The sequence below is a fragment of the Fukomys damarensis genome, unplaced genomic scaffold (genome assembly GCF_012274545.1).
Source record: "Fukomys damarensis isolate Sample0158 unplaced genomic scaffold, DMR_v1.0_HiC HiC_scaffold_38, whole genome shotgun sequence".
In the NCBI taxonomy this organism is placed as follows: Eukaryota; Metazoa; Chordata; class Mammalia; order Rodentia; family Bathyergidae; genus Fukomys; species Fukomys damarensis.
In genome coordinates, this window is record NW_022900950.1 from 45,568,861 (window position 1) to 45,595,418 (window position 26,558).

Consider the following 26,558-nt stretch of genomic DNA (forward strand, 5'->3'; position numbering starts at 1 on the left):
TTTTTTTTTTTTTTTTTTTTTTTGTGTGAGAACTGAATAAAACCTTTTCTTCTGCCAGGTCTGTGTGATGATACTCTTATTGATCAGTTCTTGTTTTTTAGGGAAAAAAAAACCTTTTATTTATGTGAGTCTGATTATTTAACTCTACATGTTTTTAACTTCTAAGGGGTGGGGCAGAGGGGGACACATCAAAACAGAACTAATAATTCTGCAAATTCTTAGAAATTTTATATCAATACATTTCAGGAATGAAAACATAATGGAAATATTTTAATACGTCTTTTTTCTCTTTATTATTTTTGGAGTGCCAATGCCAATGACTGAGAAACTGCATTCATTTTATTGCTTGTACTTACCCAACTATAGCCAGAAGCTTGCCTGAAAAATAAATGTTTAGAAAATTTGTTTTATAAACTGCATTAAAGCATTTAAACACATTTAAACCCCACCTCCCAACCAATGTGGCCTTATTCAAGGTCTCAGTGTGAAAATTCTCTATAGGAAATAAACTTGCCTCTTATCAAACTAGTTTATCACAGATCCTCCCTGACATTATGTGGTGAAGGCACTATGTACATTTTACTTTCACGGATTAAAAAAAAATCAGAAAAGAGAAGATGTTTGGGATCCTTTTTTGGGGGGTAAAAAAAAAAGCATTTATTGCTTATGGGACATGAAACTGTGTTTTTTTGTCTCGCTTCATATTTTGTATGCTGTTGTCTCTAATAAGACTGTACATAGCCTGCCTAAAAAATTCCATGGTTTGGAAACAATGCTGGTTTGTTTTTTGGAATGATTTTTGTATCTTTGAAGTTGGTAATGAACTCCAGGGTCTGGATTTTTCCTGAGGAATGTGGACTAGGATCTGTTGGGTTTGAGATAAATCAAATCTAAAACAATAAAAGTCAATTTGGAAAACCAAGCTGATTCGATTGATTCTTGTCCCCCTGAGTTGACTCTTTATTCAGTGGAATTAGCTGGTTGTTAGGGTACTATATGAGCAGCTCTGGCTTCTTTCCCAAGTCTGTCTCAGTTTGTATACATGAAAATCCGCCTTGCTTTAGACAGAATGTCAATAAAAGAGGGTGGGATCCTCTGGCACCTGGCTTGTTCTTTAGCCACTGGTGTCTCGCTCTCACCACAAAGTGTCTTCTCTTTCATAGAGGAAAGTGCATGAGAGCCCTTAGTCTGATTAAAATTGTGTGTATCCATCCCTTTGCTTGGTTGCCATACAACTGGGAACAGGGCTACCAGGACAGAGCTTTCTGTTGCCCACTCAGACACAGAGTCTAGAGTGATTTTCACAAGAGGCCGAATCCCCCTCTTCACTGGCTGCCTTTTCATAATGGGCTTTTTTCTTATTATTACTGTAATAAATTGCCACAAATTTAAAACTTAAAAACTCACAAGTTTATTGTATTATAGACTGGAAGTCAGACAAATCAAAATTAGCCATACTGGTATTATACACAGCTAAATTAGATAGAAATTAATATACAGTCAGAGAGAGACTCAGTTCTCAAAGAAGTCAGTAAAAATATGAATATCAGAATTGTGTCTGGAGGCACATTTGAAGAAGGCAGGGCCTCAAGATAAAGTCACACTGGCCTGACTTACACATTTTCCTAAGGGATAAGCAGAATTTAAGACTGCAGTACACTGTCATTCCTACCACCCAGTCCATTAAGTCCAGATATACATCAGATACCCAGGTGGCTCAATGGAACACTTGGACCCATTCCTTCCCAAAATGTTCCTGTTTTAGAAGTCATGGGTAAGCCAAGGTTCATAGCATCAGTCACATAGCCTTGCTACGTGCCCTGCTTCTCTATTGGATCAATATTAGCTAAACTGCTATACTTGTAATCTGTTTGATTATAGTTTGACCCACACTGTACCCACATTTGAGACTGTTGTATAAATTACCCATGACAAAATGTCTCAGTGGTCAACCACTTCTGGGACTTTCCTGTCTCTCAATAAACCTTTCCTTCTCTTAACCTCCTTTGTTCTCTGGAATTCATTCTTTGACTTCAGGGGACACGAACTCAGCAGTCTGACATCTAGCAGGTTGGGGGCTGTATTTCTCCTACATCACTAGGATAAGTCAAATTATTGGCAGGGATGTAAGGAGAGTGCATCCATCTCCTGGCCCTTTCCAGCTTTAGGCAGTGGTCTGCATTCCTTGGTGGGTGACCTATCCTTTTGTTTCTCCAATCTCAAGCTTCTTTTTCAAAATTTTGGTACCGGGGATCAAACTCAGGATCTTGCGGGTGCGAGGCAGGCATGGTACCACTGAGCTAAATCACTGGCCCGTCCAATCTCTAGCTTCTATACTCAGCTCTTCAACTGTGCACTCTAATCTCCTTCCTGTTAGTCCCACCTGGATAATCAGGACATCCTTCCCATATCGAGATCCTCCATTCAATAAAATCTGCAGAATCCCTTTTACCATATAAAGGAACATTCACATGTTCTGGGGATTATGACAGAAACATCTTGGGAGGCCATTATTCAGCCAACTATACATAGTATTGCAAGATGTTGTAGTCATTATTATGAATCCAGCCCATTTCCTAAACTTGATTATAACAGCGAGCATGTGGGGTTAACTCAGACCTACCTGTCATTCCAGATTCCATTGGTTCTAGTTTCTACCCTATAATTTTGTTAAAGAGAAATTCTGACTTGTGTGACATGTTCCAATTTCAGCAACTGTTTACACAAAATTCCCAAGTGGAAGAACATGGCCCTTCATTCCTGTAAGGATGAGGAATGGGCAATAGTTCTGGATAAGACCGCAGCTGGCCAAGTGTGATGCTTTCCTTTAATCAGTTCATCAAATTTTCATTAAACAGCTGATGTACACCAAGCAAAAGACGCTTTAAGAGATGCTTTCTGCCCCTCAGCAGCTGGCGATCCAAAGGGGAGAAATGGGATGAAGCCAGATTCTACAGAGCTGAGCACCCGATGCTTCACTAAACATCTCTGTCTGCCTGCAAGAAGAGCTCAGTGAAGGGATCAAGCCATGGAGCTTGAAGGTTAGGGAAGAATTTCCTGGCTACAGGCGACCCTTGGAAGATAGAGTTAGACTTCAGAAGGTGAATGGAGGCTCACATTTCACGAGGGCAGTGATATGCAAAAGGACAGTGGACAGAACAGTCATGAGAAGGTAGGGTGTAGGAAGGTGAAGCCCTTGACTGATGGGCAAGAAGGACTTCCTTTGAGCACCACGGAAGATCAGACTGGACGGTGGAGGAAGCTGACAGAGGAGTGTTGAGTGGATTGGATAGGGGCAGAGGCCTATACTTGCTTTTAAGGTGGAGAGTGCAGGGGTGAAGCAGAGGCCTTGAAAGACGCAGGAGAGTTGGGGGCTGGGGGAACCCCAAGGGGCCCCTGAAATGTGATATTAAACCAAACCCAAGTTGCCCATGTCCTAGGGAAGGCGGCTCTCATGCTCTGGACCTGCTCCTGCCTGCCTCCTTGCCTGCTTAAATTCTCCACCCTCTCTGATCTCCCTCCTCCTCAGAAACTGGTGCTCACTCTTGGCTCTCACCTTATTTGGTCAGATCACGCCATGGTCCCTGTGCAGTTCAGCTGCATCCTCAGGGGCTCTTGGCTTCTAGGTAAAAGCTGCTGGATGTCTTTGTAGACCTCCCAGGTCATACAAGGTGCCAGCACCTTGAGTATGTGCTCGTGGGGGGAATATCCTTGTGTGTTTATCCATTTATTTGTCATCTGACGAAGAATTATGAGCACGTGCCCTATCCCAGTCCTGTGTCTGATCTTGTAATAGAGACAGAGTCTCTCACAGAGCTTTCAGTTCATTGAGTGAGATAGACATTGGTCAAGGGGAAATGTTAATATGTGCAAATTGGAATTGTACTGTGCAGAGGCCCTTGATGGCACTGAAACTTGTCATAGGAGAGTCCGAGCTAGCCAGGGTGGCTTGGGGAGGACTTTCTAGATCCTTCATGGCTTCATCTGCTCAAATGTGTCCCTGTCAGCTCTCAGAGAGGCCTTTTCTGACCACCTCACCTCACCTCTCCATGCTGGAGTCCTTTTTATTGTGTTCACTCTGACCTAAAACATGGAAGTGTGCACACACAAGGTGCTGATCAGACTGAGTTTCATGAGAATGAAAGTTTAGTTTGTTCATTTCAAATTTGTTCCCAGAGCCACACCAATGACTTTCTGATGGACTTAAGGACACATTGAATGCATGAATGAAATAAGGATGAGCTCAGATCTGTAGGAAAGCAGGGGCATACAGATGTAAAAGAGCCAGGGATAAAAAGGAAAAGCTGTGCTAGAGGCCTGTAGTACATTTGTATAGGTCCAAAGCTATCATTAATTCATTCCCAAGGTACTACTTATTTACTACCACTGCCACATGCCAAGCACTGTTCCAGGCCCTGAAGGCAGAGTAATGAGACACAATCCCTGCTGTTAGACCATTTAAATGTGGGGAGAGGAGTGCAGACAAAAAACGGTCAGTATCAGCGGCACCATGAAAATGCAGACAGAAATGTTCTGGCGAGTTCTAGGCAGTTCTGAGCAACAAAATCATTCCATCTGATTTCATAAAAGGTGATGCTGGCCACTGGGTGGGGTTGGACTGTGAAGTCAGGAGAGAAGGTGGGAGACAACCTGGCAGCTCTGCAGTGGTTTGAACAAGAGACAACGATGGCTGAGATCAAGGAGAGAGGAACGGACATGATGAAGGAAGATTAGATTTACGCTCAGTTCTGAACAGAACTTACCGGCATTTGAGCCAGCTGTGAATTTGATGTGGAGATAGGGGCTTTTGCCTGAGGAAGGAGTGGTGGGGATTCTATTTATGAAGCTGGGTTAAAGAGAGGCTAATTAAATTAGCAGAGGTTTTAGGCAGGGGGAAGGCAAAGTTCTATTTTGAATGTTAACTTTCTCAAGTAGAGATTTCCAATGGGAAATTATATCTCTGTGTAGGGCTCAGGGGAGTGGCTGGGTCTGGAGGTGTAGTACTGGGAACTATCAGTGCAGCAGTGGACCAAAGCCATGTGGAGATGAGGTCATGACAGTACGGAGACCTATGGGAGAGAGTGGTGGAGGACTGTACTCTGGAGCAGCCAACATTTGGCTAAGGCTAAGGAACATTCAGAGTAGGAGCAAGGGAGGCATGAGAAGAGGCACGGAAAGTGCTTTAGTGCCGGAAGGGTGAAACAGAGTGGGAAAGGGATGTCGCTTAGGCATTGCAGGGCTGTGGGCGTGTTGCAATGCCAGGTGAGGAAAGCAGTCTTGATTTTGATTCAAAATGGGATTGCACACAATCTGGACATCTTAGCGACTCTACTCATGAGACCCAGCTCTAGATGCTTGGGGTAGTTCTAATACTCACTCTCCTGGGGAGTGGCTGAGTGCAGACAGGGCCCCACAGGCAGCTGGAGTCTTTGCCTGGCTTAGATGCCCCTTTCCTTGGGTGGTCTCTGGCCTGCATAGGGTTGAGATTTCAGGTAGATTTCAGGTCACAAGCTACCCCTTTCCTCATTCTCCCAGTGTCTCCTCCAAGCTGGAGAGACCACAGCTCCAGCAGTTGAGTAAGGCTCTGTAGTACTTCTTTTCCTCAAATGTGAATCAGGCACTTCTTAACTTATGGTGAGGGTTAAATGAATTCACACCCATTAAAGTGTCTGGTTCTCAGACAAACAAGTAAAAGCAGCAAATAAATATATGAAAAAATGTTCAACATCACTGGTCATTTGAGTGATGCAAATGAGAACAACACTGAGATTCCACCTCACCCCAGTAAGAATGGCTGCTATCAAGAAATCAACAAATAACAAATGCTGGTGGGACTGTGGGGAGAAAGGAACCCTTCTCCATTGTTGGTGGGAGTGAAGACTGGTGTGACCATTGTGGAAATCAGTATGGAGATACCGCAAAGAACTAGGATTAGAGGTTCCATTTGAACCAGCTATTCCTCTGCTGTGTATCTTTTCAAAAGAATTAAAAGAATTCTACCACAGTGATATATGTGCACCCATGTTTATAGTGGTACAGTTTGTAATAGCTAAAACTTGGAAACAACCCAAATGCCCATCTATTGGAGACTTAATAAAGATGTGGTTTTTCTATAAAATGGAGTACTACTCAGCCATAAATAATGAGAAACTAGACTTTTATAGCTAAATGGATGCACATTGAGGCTATACCCTTAAGTGAAGTAAACAGGACACACTTGTGTAAATACTGAATAGTTTCTTTGGTGTGAAAACCTAAAAGTGTAAATAAGGTTCAAATGGTATAACTGATAATGTGAAATAGGAAGAAAATGGCTAAAGGGGAGGTGGGAAGGGAAGAGGAAAGGAAATAAAGGAAAAGAAAAAATTTTAAAAAAGGAAAAAATGAAAACAAAGTCTTTATAAATAGGGAAGGGTGAAAGGGGTGAAGAGAGGGCAGGGGTATGGGGAAAAAATAAGAACCAAGACATATCATGTACAAGTACAAGATCCCAATGATAAATGTAACTATTGTTTGCTCTAAATGTACTGATAAACTTAGTGTGAAAAAAAGTGTTCTACACTAATTGTTAATTACAGTTGTAATAAAAGAATGTTGATTCGCTGTCAGGGTATTTAAAAATTTTTGCAACACGCTCTAAAAACAGCAACTCTTATGCTCACTGTCCAGATGGCCTCAGATCTGCTGCTCAACTACTGCAGCCCTGGCGCTTATTTGTAACGTGATCATATAATGACCTTGAGTATCTTCATGGGGCCGATACGGCCCTGGCTCCACATAGGAAGATGATAGAAAAGCACTCAGAGCTGCAGCCGGGGAACAGTGACCATAGTCAACACCGCAGCTACTATTATCATCAGGGCTCTCAAAAGGCGACCATGGACAAGTTGCAATCAGCTGATGACAATCCTTTGTACAGTACCTCCTTCCCTGTGGTATCAAGATCACCTGAAACGGAAGCATAAATATGGTCCTAAATGAGCCCTTACCTCAACTGCCAGGGTTTGCCTTCTCACCCCAGTCTCACCTGATTTCTGAATGTAATGTATCGCAAACACGTATTTACACTGAAGCCACAGGACCTCAACGGCTGTAGATCACAGCTTCATCTTACGCGGAGGGGAGCTGCTACTCGAAGACTTCTTCATGATTAATCCAGACCTTTGAGTCGCGCTCCTCCTATGGTTAGGATTTGCAGGCCTTGGAAAAAAGTCAACAACTCCTTGGACTTCCGGCGGAGGGATTAACCACACAGTGGTATGCGGCACTCTGGCCACACGGTGGCGCTCCCTCCCCAATAATCCCGAGGTTCCTCTGCATATCACTGAAAAGTTTAAATTTAAACTGAAACAGCCTTGCCTTCTTGTTCTTGAAAGATATCCTTGTCAACTGCCACCCAAAGCAAATAGGGATCTGTTGGCTGTAGTGGAGGCGATCTGGGCCCTGTCGCTGATTGCCACTGTTCCTGCTCTTTGCCTGGGTTAAGGTTTCAGAGTGTGATCTTCAGACTCCAGTTCTTCAGAACACTGCAGCGGAGACCATGTATAAACCACACGCCGTCTGCCTGTTGGTAGATGAAAGAAGATGAGCCTACACAAGACAGAGAGCTGTCCTTCCTGGAAAAAAGATTTTTGTTTTCTTTGAAGATACCACTTGACTCTAAAATAGGCCCAAACTTCTTTGGGTTGGGGGATTAATACCAGCCCTATTTATTCTTTTCTTGGAAACACTGTGGGACAGAGCCTGAATTTAGATACCAGCTCCACTCTTAGCTAAGTTGTGGAGCCTCAAGGAAGCCACCTAACTTCTCTTTATCTCCATGTTCCCATCTTTCCAGGGAATCAATGACAATAGGACTCACTTCTGCAGGCATGTGGTAAGGGGGAAAGAATATCAAGCAGAGCCAAATGAAACTGCTTATATTTGTTAGTCTTTGACTTTCGGAAATAGCAATTACGTGTGGTTCATCCTGAAACATGGAAAGTGCTTTGTACCAGGAACAGTGTGAGGCTTGGTAAAAATGAACGATTTTACATTCAGAAAAATAAATTGCTCTATCAGCTGAAAATTTTTTTCCCTGAAGATTCTTACTGATACGTCATGCCCTAGTTTCTGCACGCTAACCAATGTTCCAAATATGAAAATACATCTGAAAGAAACCTGGCATTGTTTTAAGAGACAAGATCTTGCTGTTACCCAGGATGTTCTCAAGCTCCTGGGCTCAAGTGATCCTCCCCAGTAGCTGAGACCAGAGCCACTGTGCCTGCCTGGGAAATATGGTTGGTTATTAGCTGTACCCGTGGCCAAGTTCACCCACCTGAAGCCATTTTTAAATGAGATGTCCTACCAAGGGAATAACCAAGGCTCCCCAAGGGTCAAGGCTCATCGGGTACTACATGAGTAAAGCTGAGCTCCCTTTCCTGCACTGGTCCCTGGTCCATGAAGGTCTCCCTCTGCACAACTTGCCTTTCTGTGCTTGGCTTGATATGGAAATTTACCTTTCTGTGCCTTTCTGGCATATATACACCAGAGTTTATCTGTATGGTGTCCCCTACCTTCTTATGTGAGTGCCTGCTAGTCATCAGCCCAAAGAATAGAGAACATAGTTTTTGGTAGATGTTTTTAAAGCCATAGCCAAAAGGAATGTGAATTTTACGTTTCTGGTAGGCTTGTGTGAGGGTACTTTGCTCACATGGGGGTGTGGGAGCCCAGCAGTGCAGCCACAGCCAGTGACCTGGGACACCAGCCTCTGATGCTGCAGGCTTGGCAGGAAGCCAGCATGCCCAGAAGTTGGAGATAGATGGCATTAGAAGGGGGCCACACGTCCACTGTGAGAGGGCACCCCACCTGCAAGAAGGCAGCAAAGGCCTAGAAATGCAAAATGTCCTCAAAACCCAGATAATGGGGTATTTTCTTCCCAGATTCTTCACCGTGAGCCTTCCTTCTCATTTCTTTCCTTGAACAATAGGGACTTACTCTAATGTCCTCCGTATGGTATATCTTGCTCTTCCATCCTTGTTCTGTGAAAAAGAAGAAGGTTGTGTTCTATGAAAAAGAAGAAGAAAAGGCAGGCACATAACACCTAGACCACCCTGCTGGATCTCTTTAGACGTCACAGAAGACAAATCAGTGAGGCTGTGTTTGTATAACATATGTCTAATTTGGGGACTAAGGCCTGACATCCACACACCAAACATGAATTAAGGTTAAGAAGGCAGGCACAGCGGAGAGCACATTGTATGAGTCAGTGTGTGCGGAGTTCAAGAGCAGAGCTAATCCATAGCGTAATCAGGGGAGTGGTAGTTGGGCATGATAGTGCTGGCTGAGAAGGGGCTCCAAGGAATCTGCAGTGACTGTGGAAGTGTTCTACAGCTTCATCGGGGTGTGAGTTACAAGGATATGTACATTTGTCAAAGCTCATGGAACTGTTCACTTAGGATAAACAAACACCATGTTTCCTTGAAAATCAGCCTCGACTTGTCTTATCTGCCACGACTATTCTCTTGCTCAGTGGCTGTTCTGTAAGGCAGGAAAGGGAGCTTGGGTCTGGTGTTTTTGATCTCTAGTTTTCAAGGCAGATTATTTTCCAGCTAGGCCTTATTTTTGGGGAAAGGGGTAGTGAAAAATGTCCTTTAAAACAAGGATCACAGTATGGGCAGGAGAGCCCCTGATGTCACAGAAGAGAGAATATTTCCATAGAGTGAACGTTCCTCCCTGGCTGTTAATGCAATTGAAAAACATATAAAACGTCAGCCAATTTTCCAGACAGTTTCAAAATCCAGGGACGTTTTTCTCCTTGTCTATGTCTTTTCAAATGTTTACAGAATATTTACAAAAAGTAGTCCTTTGGGTAGCAGTTGTAATTAGGGAAACTGGCAGTGAAAATTAACACATACCATAAAAGAGGGATAATTACTCCACTGCCATATACAATATTATTATCAAATGTATTCACCCCGGGATCCAATTGGTCCGTACTCGCTAGACCTCGTTGTTATAGGGAAGACCCTCCCTTCCTTGTTACCCTGAGTACAAGCTGCCACGTTCCGTGATGATGTGCCATATGGTACTTAACATCAGAATCAAAATGAGCTGTGCTTTTTGTGTGAGATGCTGAAATTTATTAGAAAATCAGAAAGCCTAATTTCCACCAAGTTCCTGGGACCTGCCATCTGCTGCATGAAAAAGAAAAAGGGAGATTTTTTTTTTAACCATTTACTCATTGTGAGATGTAAGCATACGGCTGTAAGTGTTTGAAAAAGCAAGGTGGGGGCTGGGGCTGTAAGAGAGAGAGTTAGAGCAAGCCCACTTGGCAGGGCAGAAAGGAGAATTGTCAGCTGAATGGTGGTGAAGGCTGAGAAGTGTAATTATGGAAATCATCTATTCCGAAGATTTTTTTCTCCTCCTGACCACATGTCCCTTCCACACAGCATACAGAGTCCAGCTTTTGTGAATAAGAAAAGTCCCCACTTTGGAACAAAGTGGGGTTTAACCATGCACTGCTTCCCTTGAGTATTAGATCCTTCCAACAAGCAGAGTTGGGAGTTAAGACAGGAGTGTAACCAACAAGGAAGCAGAAAAAACTCAATGGATGAGCACCAGGGAGATGCAGAAGAAGGGCAGGCTGCACGGAACAGGGCTCTGACGGGGGAGGGCCAAGAGAAACCTTTTAATGAGCTGGAGTTGCTGAGATCAGATGTTGACCTGCTTTCTGGGCACGTCCAAGGTCTGGATGTTGACCTCAGTGGAGCCCTTGTCAGGTCCAGGAGCTGCCATCTTATCATGAGTTACAACCATGCAGCTGTCTCCAGCTTCTGCACTGTAGCCTGGGCCCTACTATCCCTTTCCTTTGGTTTTATTGTATTTGTTTTTAGTCTTGTTTTTACACCAAAGCTGGTGAACTGTTGGAACTGACCTCATTCATGGGGCTGGGTGATCCGCTGAGTTTCTGGCTCCTGACCTCAAGCAATGCACAGGAAATAGGCCTCTGGCAGCAGCCTATTGGAGCCTGAAACAGAACAAAGACTGGGTGAGAGGATAAGGCTTTTAGGCCCCAGGGGTCTTCATAGGGTTGACAGCTGGTTGAGGCAGGTCATTCTTGGAAAGAATGGTTTGTTTAATTAGAGCCCCCCCCCAATAATCCCACATACAAGGCAGCCTTCCTGCAGGAGTCTACTTACATTTCTGAAGTCAAATTCAGGGTTCTGCCGAATGCTCTTATGACTCAAGCATTGGGGAGCAGAGATGATGCCTTCAGCCCCTGCTCTCCTTGGGTGCTCATGATGGTGACACCACTCAGGTAGGTGACCTGAAGTGATCCACCAAATGGAAAGGTGAATGACTTTGCCAAAGCCTGCCGGGTTTCAGGAATCCTAGCTCCCATTTCAGTCAACTTCACTGTGGAGGAACAGGGCACAAGAGAGGCAAAGTGAATTCCTGAATGTGCACCTGGGTTCCATGGGAACAGAGGATAAGCCTGAGCGCCCAGCAGGACCAGGATATGTCCTCTTTCAGGTCTGTCCTCCACACAGGTAGCAAACTAGCAGGGCCCCTCCCAGTGCTCTGCAGTTCCTGTTTGACTGGGTACTGGCTCCATGCTGGCAGGGTGGCCCTGCTGTTGTGTTGGTACCTCAGGGAAGTGCTGCAGGCTTCAGGTGGAACCCCTGAGAGTCTGGCATCCCTTTGGGTGCCAGATAACAAGCCCCACTTGCTTTTGGGCAAGGGCAATTTAAGTTTTACTCCCCAGGTGACTAAGAGTTCATAATGGACACCTTGCTCGGAAACCCGTGATTAGTTCCTAATTTCCCTCTGGACCGCCCTCAGTCTATAACACCAGTTTCTGGAGATGCCACAGATTCAACTGAACCACTAGATCAGGAGCCTGGGGTCTGCCACAATCTCTCGGACCTAAAGATAAACTGTTGGGCAACATGGTAAGCAGCGGTCAGCACCCTCAGTTCTGATGGCCTTATTAAGCTTTCTTTGGTTGAATACCTACTGTTTAAATTGCATGTTCTCTAAGAAGCATGGCTATAACCACTAGGGTACTTGCTATGTGCCTTGTGCTTTTATACCTATTATAACTAAGAGGAAAGCACCATTCTCGTCTTTGTTTTCCAGAAGAAATAATGGAAGGTGAGTAAGATTGCATAAAGGGCCAGAGTCAAACAGAGAGTAAAATTTGGAGTCAGCAATCGACCCTCTTGGTCTGACTTGAGAACTGTTATTCTATAACCTCATAATAGTCTTCCAACAGAGTAACATTATTATTTCCAACTTAGCTTGTGAACAGACTGGGCTCTGAGAGGTTAGGCAGTTTGTCCAAGGACACACAGCAATAAGGCACAGAGACAGAAGTCCATTTGGCTCCAGAACCCTCTAAGCTGCACCATGTGTCTGGGCTCACTGAGGCTCTGCTGTGGTGTGGAGCCTTACTCCCAGGCAGTAGGCTGCCACAGTGAGGCTGGGCATGTGGAAAGTCACATTTACAGGAGAAGAATGTTGCAAACCCTTAACATTTTCAGAGGTTTTAATATTTCTTTTGAACACTGATGTTTCTCAGAGATGAGAAAAGTAGGCCTAAAGTCTAACTTTTTAGGCCTGGAAGATTCAGGGGCCACCAGCCGCTGAGAACCCTGGCCTGCCAGTTGCCCTAGTTGGTGTACGATGTGAGTTCCAGAGTGTTGGTGGACTTCAGTACTGGCTAGTGATACTTGCCCTTTTCCACCAGACCACAGAATGTAGAAGGAAGGAGAAAGTTCCACTCAGCACCCCCTGCCACCTGGGTCTAGGACATGAGCAACAAAAGACAAGGCCCCACTGCACCTTGCACACGTTATGTGGGATCAGCCTCAGTTTCTCCTTTTTGCTCTTGCTAGAAGTAAAGTACTCTGATTTCAGTGGGCAGGAGAAGGCATGCTGATAATCCGCAGAGGGAGAGCTGGCTTCTCTCCGACCCAGAAGCTCAAACGCCTGGTGCTTAGCTATGCCACTGCTTTTGGGGTCGCGACTACCAAAGGCAATTGCTGGGCCACAGATCCCACCAGGTACACGCTCTACATGGTTATGGTGGGGTTGTGATCCGACAGCAGCCTGAGGATTACTCTCTGCCTCAGTTTTCATCATTACACAGCGGAAGGCAGCATCAGTCACTTGGATTTACGGCAGTGAGTGTGATGCTTTCATCTGAGCCAGTGTTCTTTTACCAGGATCAGTAGGAGAAACAATCGCAATTTTTGTTAATTGTTAATCTTGATTGATTTGAAATGCCTGGGAATATTTAATATTTTTCTTGAATTCAGACTCAAGGTTTCAACTGAGAATTTACTTACCCAATAAGTAATTATTGAATATCTACCACATGCCAGGCACTGTCTTGGTACCTTAACCAAAATATAGATAGATGACACTGACTTCTTCACCCCAAGAAGCTTGTGATTTGGCAGGAAAGAAGAGCCTTGTCCACTGCAGAAATACCACACGTGTCTGAGGAAGGGTGGCAGGTATTTCGGCTGAGTCCAAGGCTGCAGAAATGGGTGCCAAAGTGAAGCACGAGAAGACAGCTCCAGAGTGTGCCCAGAGTGCCAGGCTGGGGCGCCAGCCATGGGGAAGATAGAGATAGAGAGAGGTGGAGTTGAGTATGAAGATAACACGATGGTGAGAACTGGAGATGTGGCCAAATAGGAAACACTCACTGTGAGGGAGCGGGGAGGCCTTAGTGTCCCTTTCAGAAAGGAGCTGTGTGAAACGAGCGTCTCCTCTATTCTGTTGGCACTGCGGTCTCTTTCTTTGAGAAATTCCTATCTATGCAAATTGGAATGTATAAAATGAATCTTGAGTTTGATACTTGTGGGACCAAAGGATTCCTCACTGTAATAAGAAACCCTCTAACAATTCAGCTGACCTGGTGCTTTCAAACAATTCAGTTGCCCCACAGACCCTTAGGTTAGAAGCCCCGAGTTGAGGATAGTGGGATAGCCAGGGTGGAGCGGGCTGCTCCCCACTCAGCAGGGGCAGCCATGGACTTGCCCTGTCTTTTCTGATGGGGGAAAGAAGAAAGCACAGATGGGTAAGAGTACCTAGAAGAAAGTTCATTCTGTTAATCTGGCTCATTTATTTAGTTATTTGCAGTGCTAATTGATGGAGCCCAGGGCCTCACATGTGCTAGGCCAGCACCCTACCAGCAAACTACACCCCTGGTCCATCTTTCTTTGGCTTTCCCTCTGTTTTCCTCCATTCTTACCTCTCTGTACACACATCCAGGCCTAAGTTCATTTGATAAAGAAAAAAACTGTTCTTTCCATTTTGGATCTAACCTGAGGTGTGCGCCCTTCCTCTTCTCCATGTGCAGACACCAGCTCTGCCACTGTCTTTAAACTCTTTTCCCCAGCCAGCTCCTGTCCCAGAGAGGGTTAATATGAGCTATAAGCCCCTCCTTTAACCCCCTATGATAATAAGCTGAATGGAAATTTGGAGATTTAGTACATATGTTTTCTCTATGGAAGCAACACAAGTGGTGGGCTGTGACGTTTTCCCTGTATCAGGTGGAAGTAAGCCCAGGTATTAAACAAATAAAACCAGGAGAAACTAGGAAAAGGTTCCGTGGTGGCAAACCTAGGGCACTCGTGCCAGATGGAGCTGTTTGTTACCACTGAAAGCTCTAAAAGTTTCACCATCCCTGGAGTTGGTTTCCGCAAGGACAACATTGCATATTTCCCAAATAATTTCATGTTTTGTTACACAAATTTTCCCTTTTGTTTTATATTTTAGTATGGATTTATCAACACTTGCCTTCAGTCTCTTGTGATAGAGAAATTTGGTGAAGAGACGTGGGAGAAACTGAAGTAAGTATATTAAAGGAAAGCTGATGTATCCTTGCAGTAACTGGCAAGCCTGTAATTTTTTTAAAGGGTTATAGATTTTTACTGACCTCTAGATAAAGCTAGTTAGTAAAATAGATTCACTTATTATAATTTTATTCTTAAAGAGACTCAGCTACTAGGGAGACTAATTCAAGTACCCTCAACATATGAACTAGATGTAGAGAAAGCTTAATTGTCCTTAAGGAAAGTATCAGTCTCTGTTCCTGTAACCAAACCTAAAATAGGTTCCCCAGGTAAATAATTCCAACATGGCTGTTCTTACTTTTATCTCATGGATGAATTCTCCTTTTCTCTTTCGAATCATGGAAGAGAAAGCAACAGTATTATTTCCATTACACATAAATGAAGTTGCTGGTATCCCTTTTAAAGATGGTCAGAATCACTCCTTAGATATTCTTTAATTTTAAAAACTTTTTATTTTAATGTATTACAAGTAGACATTAATAAAGAAAATATAAAGGTCATTTTATGAAATAATAAAATTTCATAACAAAAATCATTAGAGAATAACCATGAATATATTTTCATTTGCTAATCTTTCAGCTCATTTCCTAATAATAATATGCCTTTTTTTGCATAAAACATTTTAAGTATTGACAAAGTATCTCACGTTCTGTATAATTTTGAACAATTTCTTCCTATTTCATAATATTTATTAGGTTTTGTCCTTATTTTAACTTTTAGTTTCTCACACCAGAGAGACAATGTGATATTTACATGTGTGTTCATTTTATTTCACTTAAGAGTATGTTCTCAAGGTGCATCCATTTACCTAGAAATGTCTTAAGTTTAACCTTCTTTATGCCTGAACAGCACTCCATTATATTAACACACACACACACACACACACACACACACACACACACACACACACATCTTTTGGGCATTTGGATTCTTTTCAAGATTTAGCTATTACAAACAGTGCAGCTATAAACATGGGTGTTCATATATAATTGTGGTATGATGCTTTTAATTCTTTTGGGAAGATACCCAGCAAAGGAATGGGTCAAATGGGACCTCTAGTCCTAGTTCTTTGAGGTATCTCCACACTGATTTCCATAGTGGTTGCACCAGTCTGCACTCCCACCAACAGTGGTGCAGGCTTTTTTTTTCCCCACAGCTCCAGTAACATTTGTTGGTTGATTTCTCAATAGCAGCCGTTCTTTTTGGAGTGAGATGGAATCTCAGCATAGTTTTCATTTGCATCTCTTGAATGATCAGTGATGTTGAACATTTTTTCATGTATGTATTTGGTGTTTCTACTTTTTCATCTGAGAAGAGTGTATTCATCTTAGATGCCCATTTTTGGAATCAGCCTATCTTTAGTTACTGGTTTTTCCTTCCTGGCTCTATCTGACAACCTCTTACTGCTGTCATTTATATCTCCAAATAGCCCCATGGTTCTTACAATCTTGTACAATCTGTCTGCTTTCTTGGAGGCTCTCAGACTTAAAATGCTATAGAGTGGGGCTGAAAGGGTCTTAGAAATAACCGTGCATATTGAAAAGAGAGGAATACAAAAATATGGAAAGATGATTGGCTTTCTCAGTTAATCAATAACATGGAAATTAAAGTAATTAGGTACTGCTTTGCCTATTACATCTCCAAAAAATTTAAATGATAATAAAAAACTCTGCTGAAGTTGCGGCAAAATAGGTAATTGCTGATGGCATTGTAAATGAGTGCAGCCCTTTGGAAAGTAATTTGACAACATTTACCAAAAGCCAGAAAAATGATCAAATCCTTTGAAACTGTTAGTTCATTCTTGAGAATCTGTTCTCTTCAAAACATACACTCACACACACACACACTCCACAAAATAGGTAATATAGCTTTATATTAATAAATAAGAGAAATTAAGTCATTTGTGGTAAAAATATAAACCAGCAAACAAATGGAATGACAAAAGAAATACTCATCATTGTACACTGTGACTGAAAAGCCCATAAAATTATCTGTAAAATTGCATGATGATATTAATTTAAAATGCCCAAAGAAACAAAAAATAAACATTTATAGTTAGTAGGTAAACCAGAGAAAAGAAAGAAGACTAAGAGAAAAACCAAAATAATAACTTAATTGAATTAGGAGGATGAAATAGTAGATGTCTTTTTCTAGCATCTTTTTTTCACTTGCCAATTTTTTGTTTTTCGTTGCTTTTGTAATATAAAAACAACTTAGAATTCTTAGTGCAAAATTTCTCTCTCCCTACAACTCTCATAAAATAGAAGCAAGAATGCAGAGACTTTTTCTTTTACAACCATGTGGCTAAATCAAGGCAGGGCCAGGCCCTGTCCCACTCCGGGGCCCCTGCACCTTGTCACTGCAAACCAGTGCCCACACACGTGGTGCCCGACTCCCTTGTTTTGGGGAAAGGTAGCCCACATGTATTTCTTCAGCATCTCTTGGTAATTCACTTAGAACTCCACAAATTGGGAAATTGTTGGGAAATTGTGCCTCTGACCTCATAGACTGATGAATACTCATTTATAAATATATCACTGAATAATTATGATCAGAGGAACCTTAGATAGTGAGAGATCATTTAGACCAAAGACCTTTATTTTTACAGGTGAGAAAACCTGCTGCCCAGAGAGGTTAAATGGTTTGGCTGAGACTGAATAGCCCAGTGGGCAGCAGGACCAGGATGTGATGTCACTGTTGTAAAGTGCTCCTTATCCACTGGCTTATGTCACCTGGGGAGAGAAGCAGTTGATGACTGAGACTTTTACAACAGCCATTATGTTGTAACAGGTAACCTCAGAAGGATCTCTAATCCTTCCTCTAGAAGGAAAAGAACTGCTTTCTTATAAGATGCCTGTGCTTTGGGCGAGCATTCTACAGAGTGATCTGATTAAAGCCAATAAGGGCACTGTAAGGGAGCTCTTGTTTCCTTTCTGAGAAGGATGTCCTTGGTGGAGACAGCAAGGTACAACAGGACTGGGACCCAGGTCTGTGACTGCAAGAACTCCTCTTTCCATTAGGCCACTCTGCCTTCAGAGAGGAAGTGATACTGGAACAGGAACTGGGTGCAGTAAAGGGCATCTCTTTGCACATGTGTCCTGGGCATCTATGGTAGGCTTTGTTCTGTGAAAAACCCAGCAGGATAAAGAATCAAGAATTTTGCCTGAATGCTCTTGTAATCTGCAGAAGCTTTACATATCTACCCTGAATACAGGATTCTGGGTGCAGAAGGCCCATGTCAGATGGGACACTGGGATTCTTTTGTTCTGATATAAACTGGACAGGGACCATGTCAGCTGAATCCTTGTGCCCCTCTGCCTGCCACAGGATTGGCTGCCCCAACACAGGCATGATCAGTCTTAGCAGGAAGAGGAAGGAGACATGGTGAGTTCAGACAGGATGTAGGGTGGACGTTGCAGGATGTGGTGGGAAGCCACCTTGTATTCTCAGAAGTTACTGAGTGTGACTGCAAACCCCTAGGAAACTGGTTGGATTCAGTAGAGACTCTGGAACTATAGTGACTGGGGCCAAAGCCCAGAAGCAATGCTTATAGTCTGTATAGCCCTGGGTATGATACTTAACCACTCTGTGGCCCAGATGTTTCATCATTAAACAGTAATAAAGGTACTAGCCATGCCCACAAAGGTTGTATAAATGTTAAATGAGATAATACAAACCTGACACAGAAAATAATGCCTGACCCAAGACGAGCAGTTAACAGATGTCAGCTGCTGTCACTGAAATTGCTGCTTGCTACTAGCTCATTTTTAAGATATGGGTCCTCAGTTGAGTTGCAAGAAGTTTTGAAGGACAACAGGCTGCTCATCTCATCAGACTGGATTCAAGTCTAACTCTGTTTCTAAGAACAGCAGATTCAGTGCTCTTGAGTAGGTTGCTTCACCTCTCTGAATCTCTGGTTCCTCATGAATAGAAAGGGAATAATGCACCTGTCTTCTAGGGCCGAGGACAGGAATAGCAGAACAATCGGCCCCAAAGTACCTTATAGGGGGACTCAGTAAGCATCGCTACCCCCTTTAACCAATCTAAAGGCACAACATTAGCACCAGGCTATATTTGACATTAATAGCAACCTCTGTTGTGGGTAACTGTGCCTTCCATCCTGAAAAAGCATCCTGGAAAAGCCAAACCTGGCTACCTAAGGTTAGTATGACTTGATGGATCGCTGTGTCTCTGTTCCTCTTTTCAGACTGAACTCCTGACACAGCATGTGGGCCACTGGCTAGCCTTTCCTTGAGCGGCCCTCATTATTGCTATGTATCAGCCTGTGAGAGGGAAGGATTGATTTTGTTAATTAATTTTCTCAACTCATAAAATTTGTACCATCTGATTTTCTGGTTGTGACCTTTAGCCTCAGCTTAACTGTTGCTCAGAGTCAGTCTTTCATAGGAGGAATGGCAAGGGCCCTGGAAATAGCTGAAAATAAGAAATAGCTAGAACATGTTGGAACCAAGGTAAAACAATAGCATGTTCAGCTCTGTCTAGGACAAGCAGCTGTGAGGTGCTGTTCAAGGAAGGCAAGGCCTCTGCTCTCCCCTATATAATGGAGTGCGTGAAGAGTGACGAACTCCTGGAACCCTCTATTGGTTGAGATGCTTACTTAGCACATCACTCCAAATCAGGCTGCCATGTGTAAGCAAATAGAGGAGATTTTTTTTTCCCTTTGAGTTCCTTGACATGACCTCACTGAACAGAAGGATCCTTAGCTCTTCACAGCTGTGGAGGAAGGTTCTCTTAGCATTCCCAAACAGACAGGGTGCACTGGCATCCCCAGGAACTCCACGGTGATGAAGGACATTTGAGGGAGGGGAACAGGCTTGCAGGGGAGTCAGAGAAACAATACTGGGAGCCTCTAGAGAGCTCAACAGGGCTATTTCCCGAGTCTCTGTTGCTAGGTTTTATCTCTAATTTTCAAGGATCTGCTTAACTGAATCTGCGGGGATGTGCTCATACAGCAAGAGGCACCTATGTGATTACTTTGGAAATGCATCATTAAGCCAAAAGTTGTCTATCTGGTGAGCTCAAACACTATGAAAATTATACCATCTGAGAATCTGCTCCTAAAAAGCCTGAAGTACAGATAACTCTACTTATAAAACATAGATTAGGGCAAGATTATTTGTGGTGCAAAAGGATTTACTTCAGGCTACATTTAAATAACAAGTTCCCTAGTGCTTTTAAAATTGAATTTTTACTGAAAAGAAAAAAAAATCAAATCCTACACAAATTTTAAGAAGAAATGATTAGGTAAAATGAACTGTGTCTCCAGACCTTATGACATAGATGTTATTTTAATGAAATAATCAGAAACAGATGTTTCTCCTCCTTTGTCTGCTTTATTGATTTCCCTCTTATGTAGTCTAAATTTATAGATTTCTAATTATGAAGCATTATTTCATAACCTTGTGGCTAAAACCTTTAACAAAACTTGAAAATGAGAAGCAACTAATAGGTAGGGAGGAGTCAAAACTTTGGAATCATTTTCCCTGGCTCACTAGCTATTTTGACTTAGGCACATTTATTCAGTAATTATTTAGTCCTTAGTTTGTGTTGAGCAGAGTTCCAGGCCCTGGGGGTAACAGTGGAAGAAACAGGCAAGGGAACGTCTCTGCAAATGTATTTCAGTGTTAGACGCAGAATATAAACAAGTAAATGAAAAAACCAAAATCTTTCAGATTGTGAAAAGTGCTATAAAAATAGAGTATTTAACAGTGATTGCAGAGAGAAGATACCAGTTTCCCCTAGGTAATATTGAACTGAAAGCAAAGAAGGAGCCACCCTTGAGTCAGGGAAGTATGAGTGTCCCAGGTAGAAATAATGAGTGCAAAGGTCCTGATATGGACCTGTGCATGGTGAATTTGAAGCCCAGAAAATAATCCAATGTGACTAAAGTATCCTGAATGAAATAGCCGATGGGAGGTGAAAGCAGACAAGTCAAGGGGGACCATAATATCTAAATGCAGATGAAAAGAAATTGAAATTTCATTCTAATTGTCATGGGTTATGGAAGTCTCTGAGTCTTGCTGGACTTACTTGTGAATGAGATGATAATGGTATTCACTGGTCCACTTATGAGGCCCGAGGTAGCTTACAGGTGAGGTGAGATGATTAATGTCCCCATGCACCTTGGTTATGGAACTTAGTCCAGGATTTTGCATTCAAGGATCAGCAATGCACTGTATGAGGTAGAGTTTAGAGGAGTTGGTGCAAAGCTTCAGAGGACTCCTGGAGCTCAGCAGGAGGAAGTCCTGAGAAACCTCAGAGGAACTGGAAGACAGCAGCCTCTCTATGCTTCTGTGTCTTTCTTTGTGCCTACGCCAGTTTCTTGATTCTAGCAGAAAAGTCTCCTGATTTCTGTTCTTCCACACTTTTCTGTATGCCCTTTGGGCTCAAGAGCTCACATCATCTGAGTGTTGTCTGTGTCTGTGTTTCTCCATTCCTGGTGCCTGAGACAGAGTGTTTGATGGGTTGGCAGGGTTCTGAAGAAGAGGTTATAGGTAGAACATTAGGACTGACATACATTCTCCAGTATAAAAACAAATGCATGGAAAAGGAATGAATAGTTCGATAGATGGAGGTGTGGATGAATGGAAGAGGGGTAAAAGGGTGGGAGATGGATGGATGACTGCTGAACTCAAACCAGTCAACATAGGTAGGAAGCAAATAGGATCTCTGTGTCAGGACTTCTGAACCAGTGGTTCATGAATGTGCTTGAGAAGACTGAGAGTTCTCTGAATTTATCTATGTACATGCTGTGTACATGAGTCTATTTGTATTTTCTGGAGAGAGCATTCCTAGTTTTCACCAGAATCTCCAAGAGCTCTATGATCTAGAGGGATTCTAGAACCTTTGCCTATACACTCCTGGGAGTTTTGTTTTTGCTAAATAGAAGTGCTAAAAACATTCTGGAATCTTGAACAGCAAATCTTGAAGTATAGACAGTCCCTTACTTATGATGGTTCGACTTAGGATTTTTTGATTTTGTGATGGGGAAAAAGTGACACGTATTCAGTACTTCCAAAGTCAAATGCAGATCTTTTCCTGGCCAGCAACATTTGGTATGAATCTCTGATTCTCTCCTGATGCTGGGCTGCAGCAGTGATCTACAGTACCCAGCTAGCCATGTAATCACAGTGTGCTGGATTATTCAATAAACTATGTGAGATGTTCAATACTTTATTGTAAAGTGTGCTTTGTGTTAAATGGCTTTTGCCCAACTGTCTGCTGAGGTAAGTGTTCTGAGCACGTTGAAGGTAGGTGAAGCCAGGTTACGGTGTTCGTTAGCTTAGGTACTTTGAGTGCATTTTGGACATAACACATTTTTAAGTTACAGTTGTTTTATTGAGATGCTGCCCCGTGGTAAGTTGAGGAGCGTGCCTATATTGAAAATCTATTTGAGCCAGAAAATATCAGAATGGCTTCCATCTGTCTTCTTTTCTGCTGTGCCTTCTTCATCCTGTTAACTCACCACACTCTTATCCCTTCCTTTGAGATTGAAAAACTCTCTTTTCCTCCAAGTTCTCTAGCTGTCCCATAAATAAAGCCTAGTAAAAAGGAGCTGAAAACAAACAGCTATTATTTTAAAACTTTTATCTGAGTGCTGCTCGTCTTCCCATTCCTGCTCATTCCTGGCTGTGAACATTTGCTGATTTCATCCAGCTGCCTCGAGCCAGAGCCTGTCAGAGCAGCACTTAGAAACCAGCTTGGCCTGAGTATTTCAACTGTGGCAATCAGCCTCGACAATCCAATGGTGTAGGAAATTTTAAAAATATAGTTAGTTTTAGAATATTTTGTATAAATTAGAAAATTTTTCTAATAAAATCATGAAAGGTAAAGCTTGAGAAATATTTAGTAGGACTGTATGGAAGATAAATTTAGCACCGAGTAGAAACATTTTGAGGTCTGACACATGAAATTTAGAAACCTTTCTTTAAAAATATGATAAAATTATAAATAGAAATTTACATACAAAACTGGGTATGTATTTGTTAAAATAAATGAATACATTTAAAGTTGACATAACTAAAAACTCAAAGATAACATGTTTTTTATTACTATCATTCATGATCTAACTGACCTGCTTTGATGTTTCCCTGAATTTTTGGCAGCTTTTGATTTCCTGAGCATATGACAATGATTTTATGTATTTTCTATTTAGAGACTAGCACAGCTATTCCTCTAACATGGCTGGCTAGAAGTTGTTTTATTGTATTTTGTACTTATTGGTAGCTTAGATAACTTTCTTTGTGCAAATCCACGGTATCCTGAGCAGTTCTTTAAGGAGGGCTGCTTCTTCCCTGGGGTGGTTTCAGGAGAATTTCAGCCCTTGACCTAACTTCTAGCTGCTCCATCCTTCTCTCTCACCTTTGGGGAAAACGGGACCAGGTGGTCAACTTGTCCTCAGACACCTGCTTTGGAGGTCATGTTAGGGTCTGGATGCTGGTTGAGTCTATGTAGAGCAGGCGGTACAGGGACGGGGTGGCCCGAAGCTCTATCTGCAGGAGTGGAGAGTCATTCTACAGCAGTTTAGGGAAATCCTCTAGGCTGGAGTAGCAGAAGCTAAAGGGGTAGGGTGGGGCTGCTCCCTGTCTATCTTGGAGGGAGCTTCCAAGGTGAATCTGACTTATTCTTGGTTTAAATCAGAAGTCCTCAAATATTTTGGTTTTAGGAAGTCTTTATAACCTTAGAAATTATAGAAGACCTCGAATACCTTTTGTTCATTTATTATTAAAGTAACACAAACTGTGAAAAATTTAAAATTAACTATTTTAAATTCATTTAAATATTAAACCTTTATGTGTTAGAATACATAACATAGTTTCTTATTTATTTAATTGTTTATTTACTTATTTTTTAAATTTAAATTGAATTTATTGGTACATTCTAGGTAGACAGTACAGTACATTTACAGTACAGTTACATTCATTACTGGGATCTTGTACCTTTACATGTCAAGTCTTGGTTCTCATTTTGTCCCCCTTGTCCCCACCGTGCCTTCACCGGTCATCTCTCACTACATAGTTCAAGCTGGCCTTGAACTCAATATGTAGCCCAGGCTGGCCTTGAACTCTCAGCAATCCTCCTGCCTCAGACTCCAGAGTGTTGGGATTACAGGCGTGCGCCACCACACCTGGCCCAATAACATAGTTTAATGACAAGTAACTATATTATCCAAATAAAAGTTTAGTGAGAAGGGCATTATTTTACATTTCTGCAAATCTCTTTACTGTCTAACTTAATAGAAAATATCTGGATCCTATCTTTTGCACTTTATCTTTTACAAAAGTGGTATGTGGTTTTGGTTGGAATATATGAACAAAATGCGGATGGAAGAACTTTAATATGCTTCTCAAATAACTGTGGCTATTTTCTTTAAGGCCCATAAAAGCTTGACAAGGGGCAAGGACAGTCACAGTGTTGAATCTGAAATGGTACCAATGACCTTTTTCATAGTGTGTTATATTAAAATGCCATGGTCTGAGTTACACTTTGAAACAAATCTTTTTCCATTGTTTTGTGCTGTCATGCATTAGTCATTGGGAAACTATTAGTTTACCAAGTCCTACAGGTCTTACAAATGCTGGTGTGTTTCATTATCCAACATGAAAATTGCATTTGCCAATATCCTTGCCACAGTATGACCAGATTCGCGTCTGTGAATGGGAAGCTTACCAGCAGCAGATGTGAATTTCCCCAAAGTCCTTGCTTTTATTTGAAAGCCTGAGGTTTATCACTGACAACACATTCTGCCAGTTATTTTCCTAGAAGTGGAAGGCTAACTTGTTCATTTTTTAAAGAAAGTTTCTGCCAACTATCCAAGTCTGAGTAACCATAGTTCTTCTGTGAGTGGTTCTTCCAAGTGAAAATTATTTTCAGGAAAAAAGTGGTTAATTCAGCACAGCTCAATCGTGTAGTGCTTTTCTGGAGGTGACTGTACACACTCTCATATGTAGCAGAATTACTTCATGTGTCTGTGTATTTCCCATTTCATGCTACAAAATGTTTAAAAGATGTGCACTGAAGGTCAATATTTACTAAAATTGATAATTATCAATGACTCCACAAGAACAATTTGCAGTGAAATTGACATTTTTTTTCTGTATGTATATGGTAGCAAATAGTAACAGTGACTATCAAAAGGAAATATAATTGTTTGGGGCAGCTTCTTTGATTCATGATTAGGCACCAATCATGTTTTACTCACCAATGCTTTTGCACTATTAATTCAAGTAACAACCAGTGAAAAAAAGGGCAATTGATTTCTTAATTTTTTTTAATGAAAATAACCCCTACCTCATAGATCCTTAAAAAAACTTTAGGGACCCTTGAAGGGTTCCATATGTCATGTTTTGAGAACTGCTGCTTTAAGTACCAGATTCTTTCACGGCGAAACAGTGGTCAGGTGGGGTATATCATTGGTACCAATTCAAGTGATACATCATTTGACCAATTACAATATTGTCACTGTAAAGATGAAGAAATGGAAGTACATTGAGATTTGTTCCAAGTCACCCAGGTAGCCTATGGCAGGGCCAGAATTAATTCCGAGGCTTCTTTTTGACTTGTGCACAATGAGTATGTCCACCCCTCTCATCTGAATTCCCAAATCCTCTTTTGAGTGTGAATCTGGCTCCTATAGTGTGCCAGGTAGCATGCTAGGTATTGGAGAAGAAAGCAAATGCCATTTTCCTGAGCTTTAGATTTGGTAATATAAAAACACACATTGTGTGAATCAGAGGTTATTTGTGCAATCAGTGCTTAGATAGGTAATACAGGGAGCCTTGGAACGTAGAGGGCGACCATGAGATGTGTGTGTGACAGCCAATGAGCGAGCCAGAATTCTGAACCTGAGCTGTGAAGGAGGAGCAAAGAGAGTGAGGGAGTGAGAACATTCCGGGTGGAGAATGGCCTGCTCCAGACTGGGAGGAAAGAAGTGTGAAGATCTGGTGGAATGGAGGTGCAGGGGAGATGGCCAGGGGGCGGTGAGGAGGGCTAGGTCATGGAGGGCTAGAGATGCCCAGCTAAGGATCTGGACTATCAAGGAAGCATGAGGAACTGGGGAAAGGCCAGCCAAGAGGGCAGGCTAGTGCTTTCTCTAACTCTTAGGTCACAACCCTTCAAGTCTCTAGGCACTGGTGTCACATAGCTACAGGCAAGTTCGTTGTATTAATTCCTCACCTATAGTAAGAGAGCTCTTAAAGGAACAATTTCTCATCACTTAAATGGATCCTACTTCCTTGGCCTGAAATTTGTTACAGAGTGCTTTGCATTTTTCCTGTGGGCCTTGTGACTCCCTGTGAACTTGGAAGAACCATTACATCATCAATTTAATAAGATGGAATAATGCAAGATCTATCATTCATAATTTGTTCCCTCGCTAGATTGAATCTAGAAAAGGTTTCCAAGCAGTGGCTTCCAAACCTGGAGAGTCAGGAGGTCCATGGTTAAAACCTCAGAGTTCCATACATGGCCTCTGAGAGCTCAGGAATCTCTAGGCCTGCTCTACACCACAAGTTATTCTGATTCATATGACCTGGCTCTTGTGCCCTGCCCAGATATTTTGGGTATCACTAGTTGGAACTAACTCAAGAGGAGCACACATTTAATGCCTTGCTGATCCTAGGCATGGATCCCGTAGTCTCTTGCATGTGTGGATCTGAGTACCTAAGTGGCTGACATCTGCCCTGCTGTATG

General features: G+C 42.3%; 1 protein-coding gene across 1 annotated transcript in view; it reads left to right on the forward strand.

Moving 5' to 3' along the window:
• The first annotated feature begins 13,602 nt into the window (after nt 1-13,602).
• Nucleotides 13,603-26,558, forward strand: part of LOC104871245 (guanylate cyclase soluble subunit beta-2) — a 59,067-nt gene continuing 46,111 nt past the window's right edge. Inside the window, exons 1-2 of the mRNA XM_010637106.2 lie at nt 13,603-13,656; nt 14,770-14,843. Of these exons, the coding sequence (XP_010635408.1) occupies nt 13,603-13,656; nt 14,770-14,843 (128 nt within the window). The remainder of the gene's footprint in view (nt 13,657-14,769; nt 14,844-26,558) is intronic.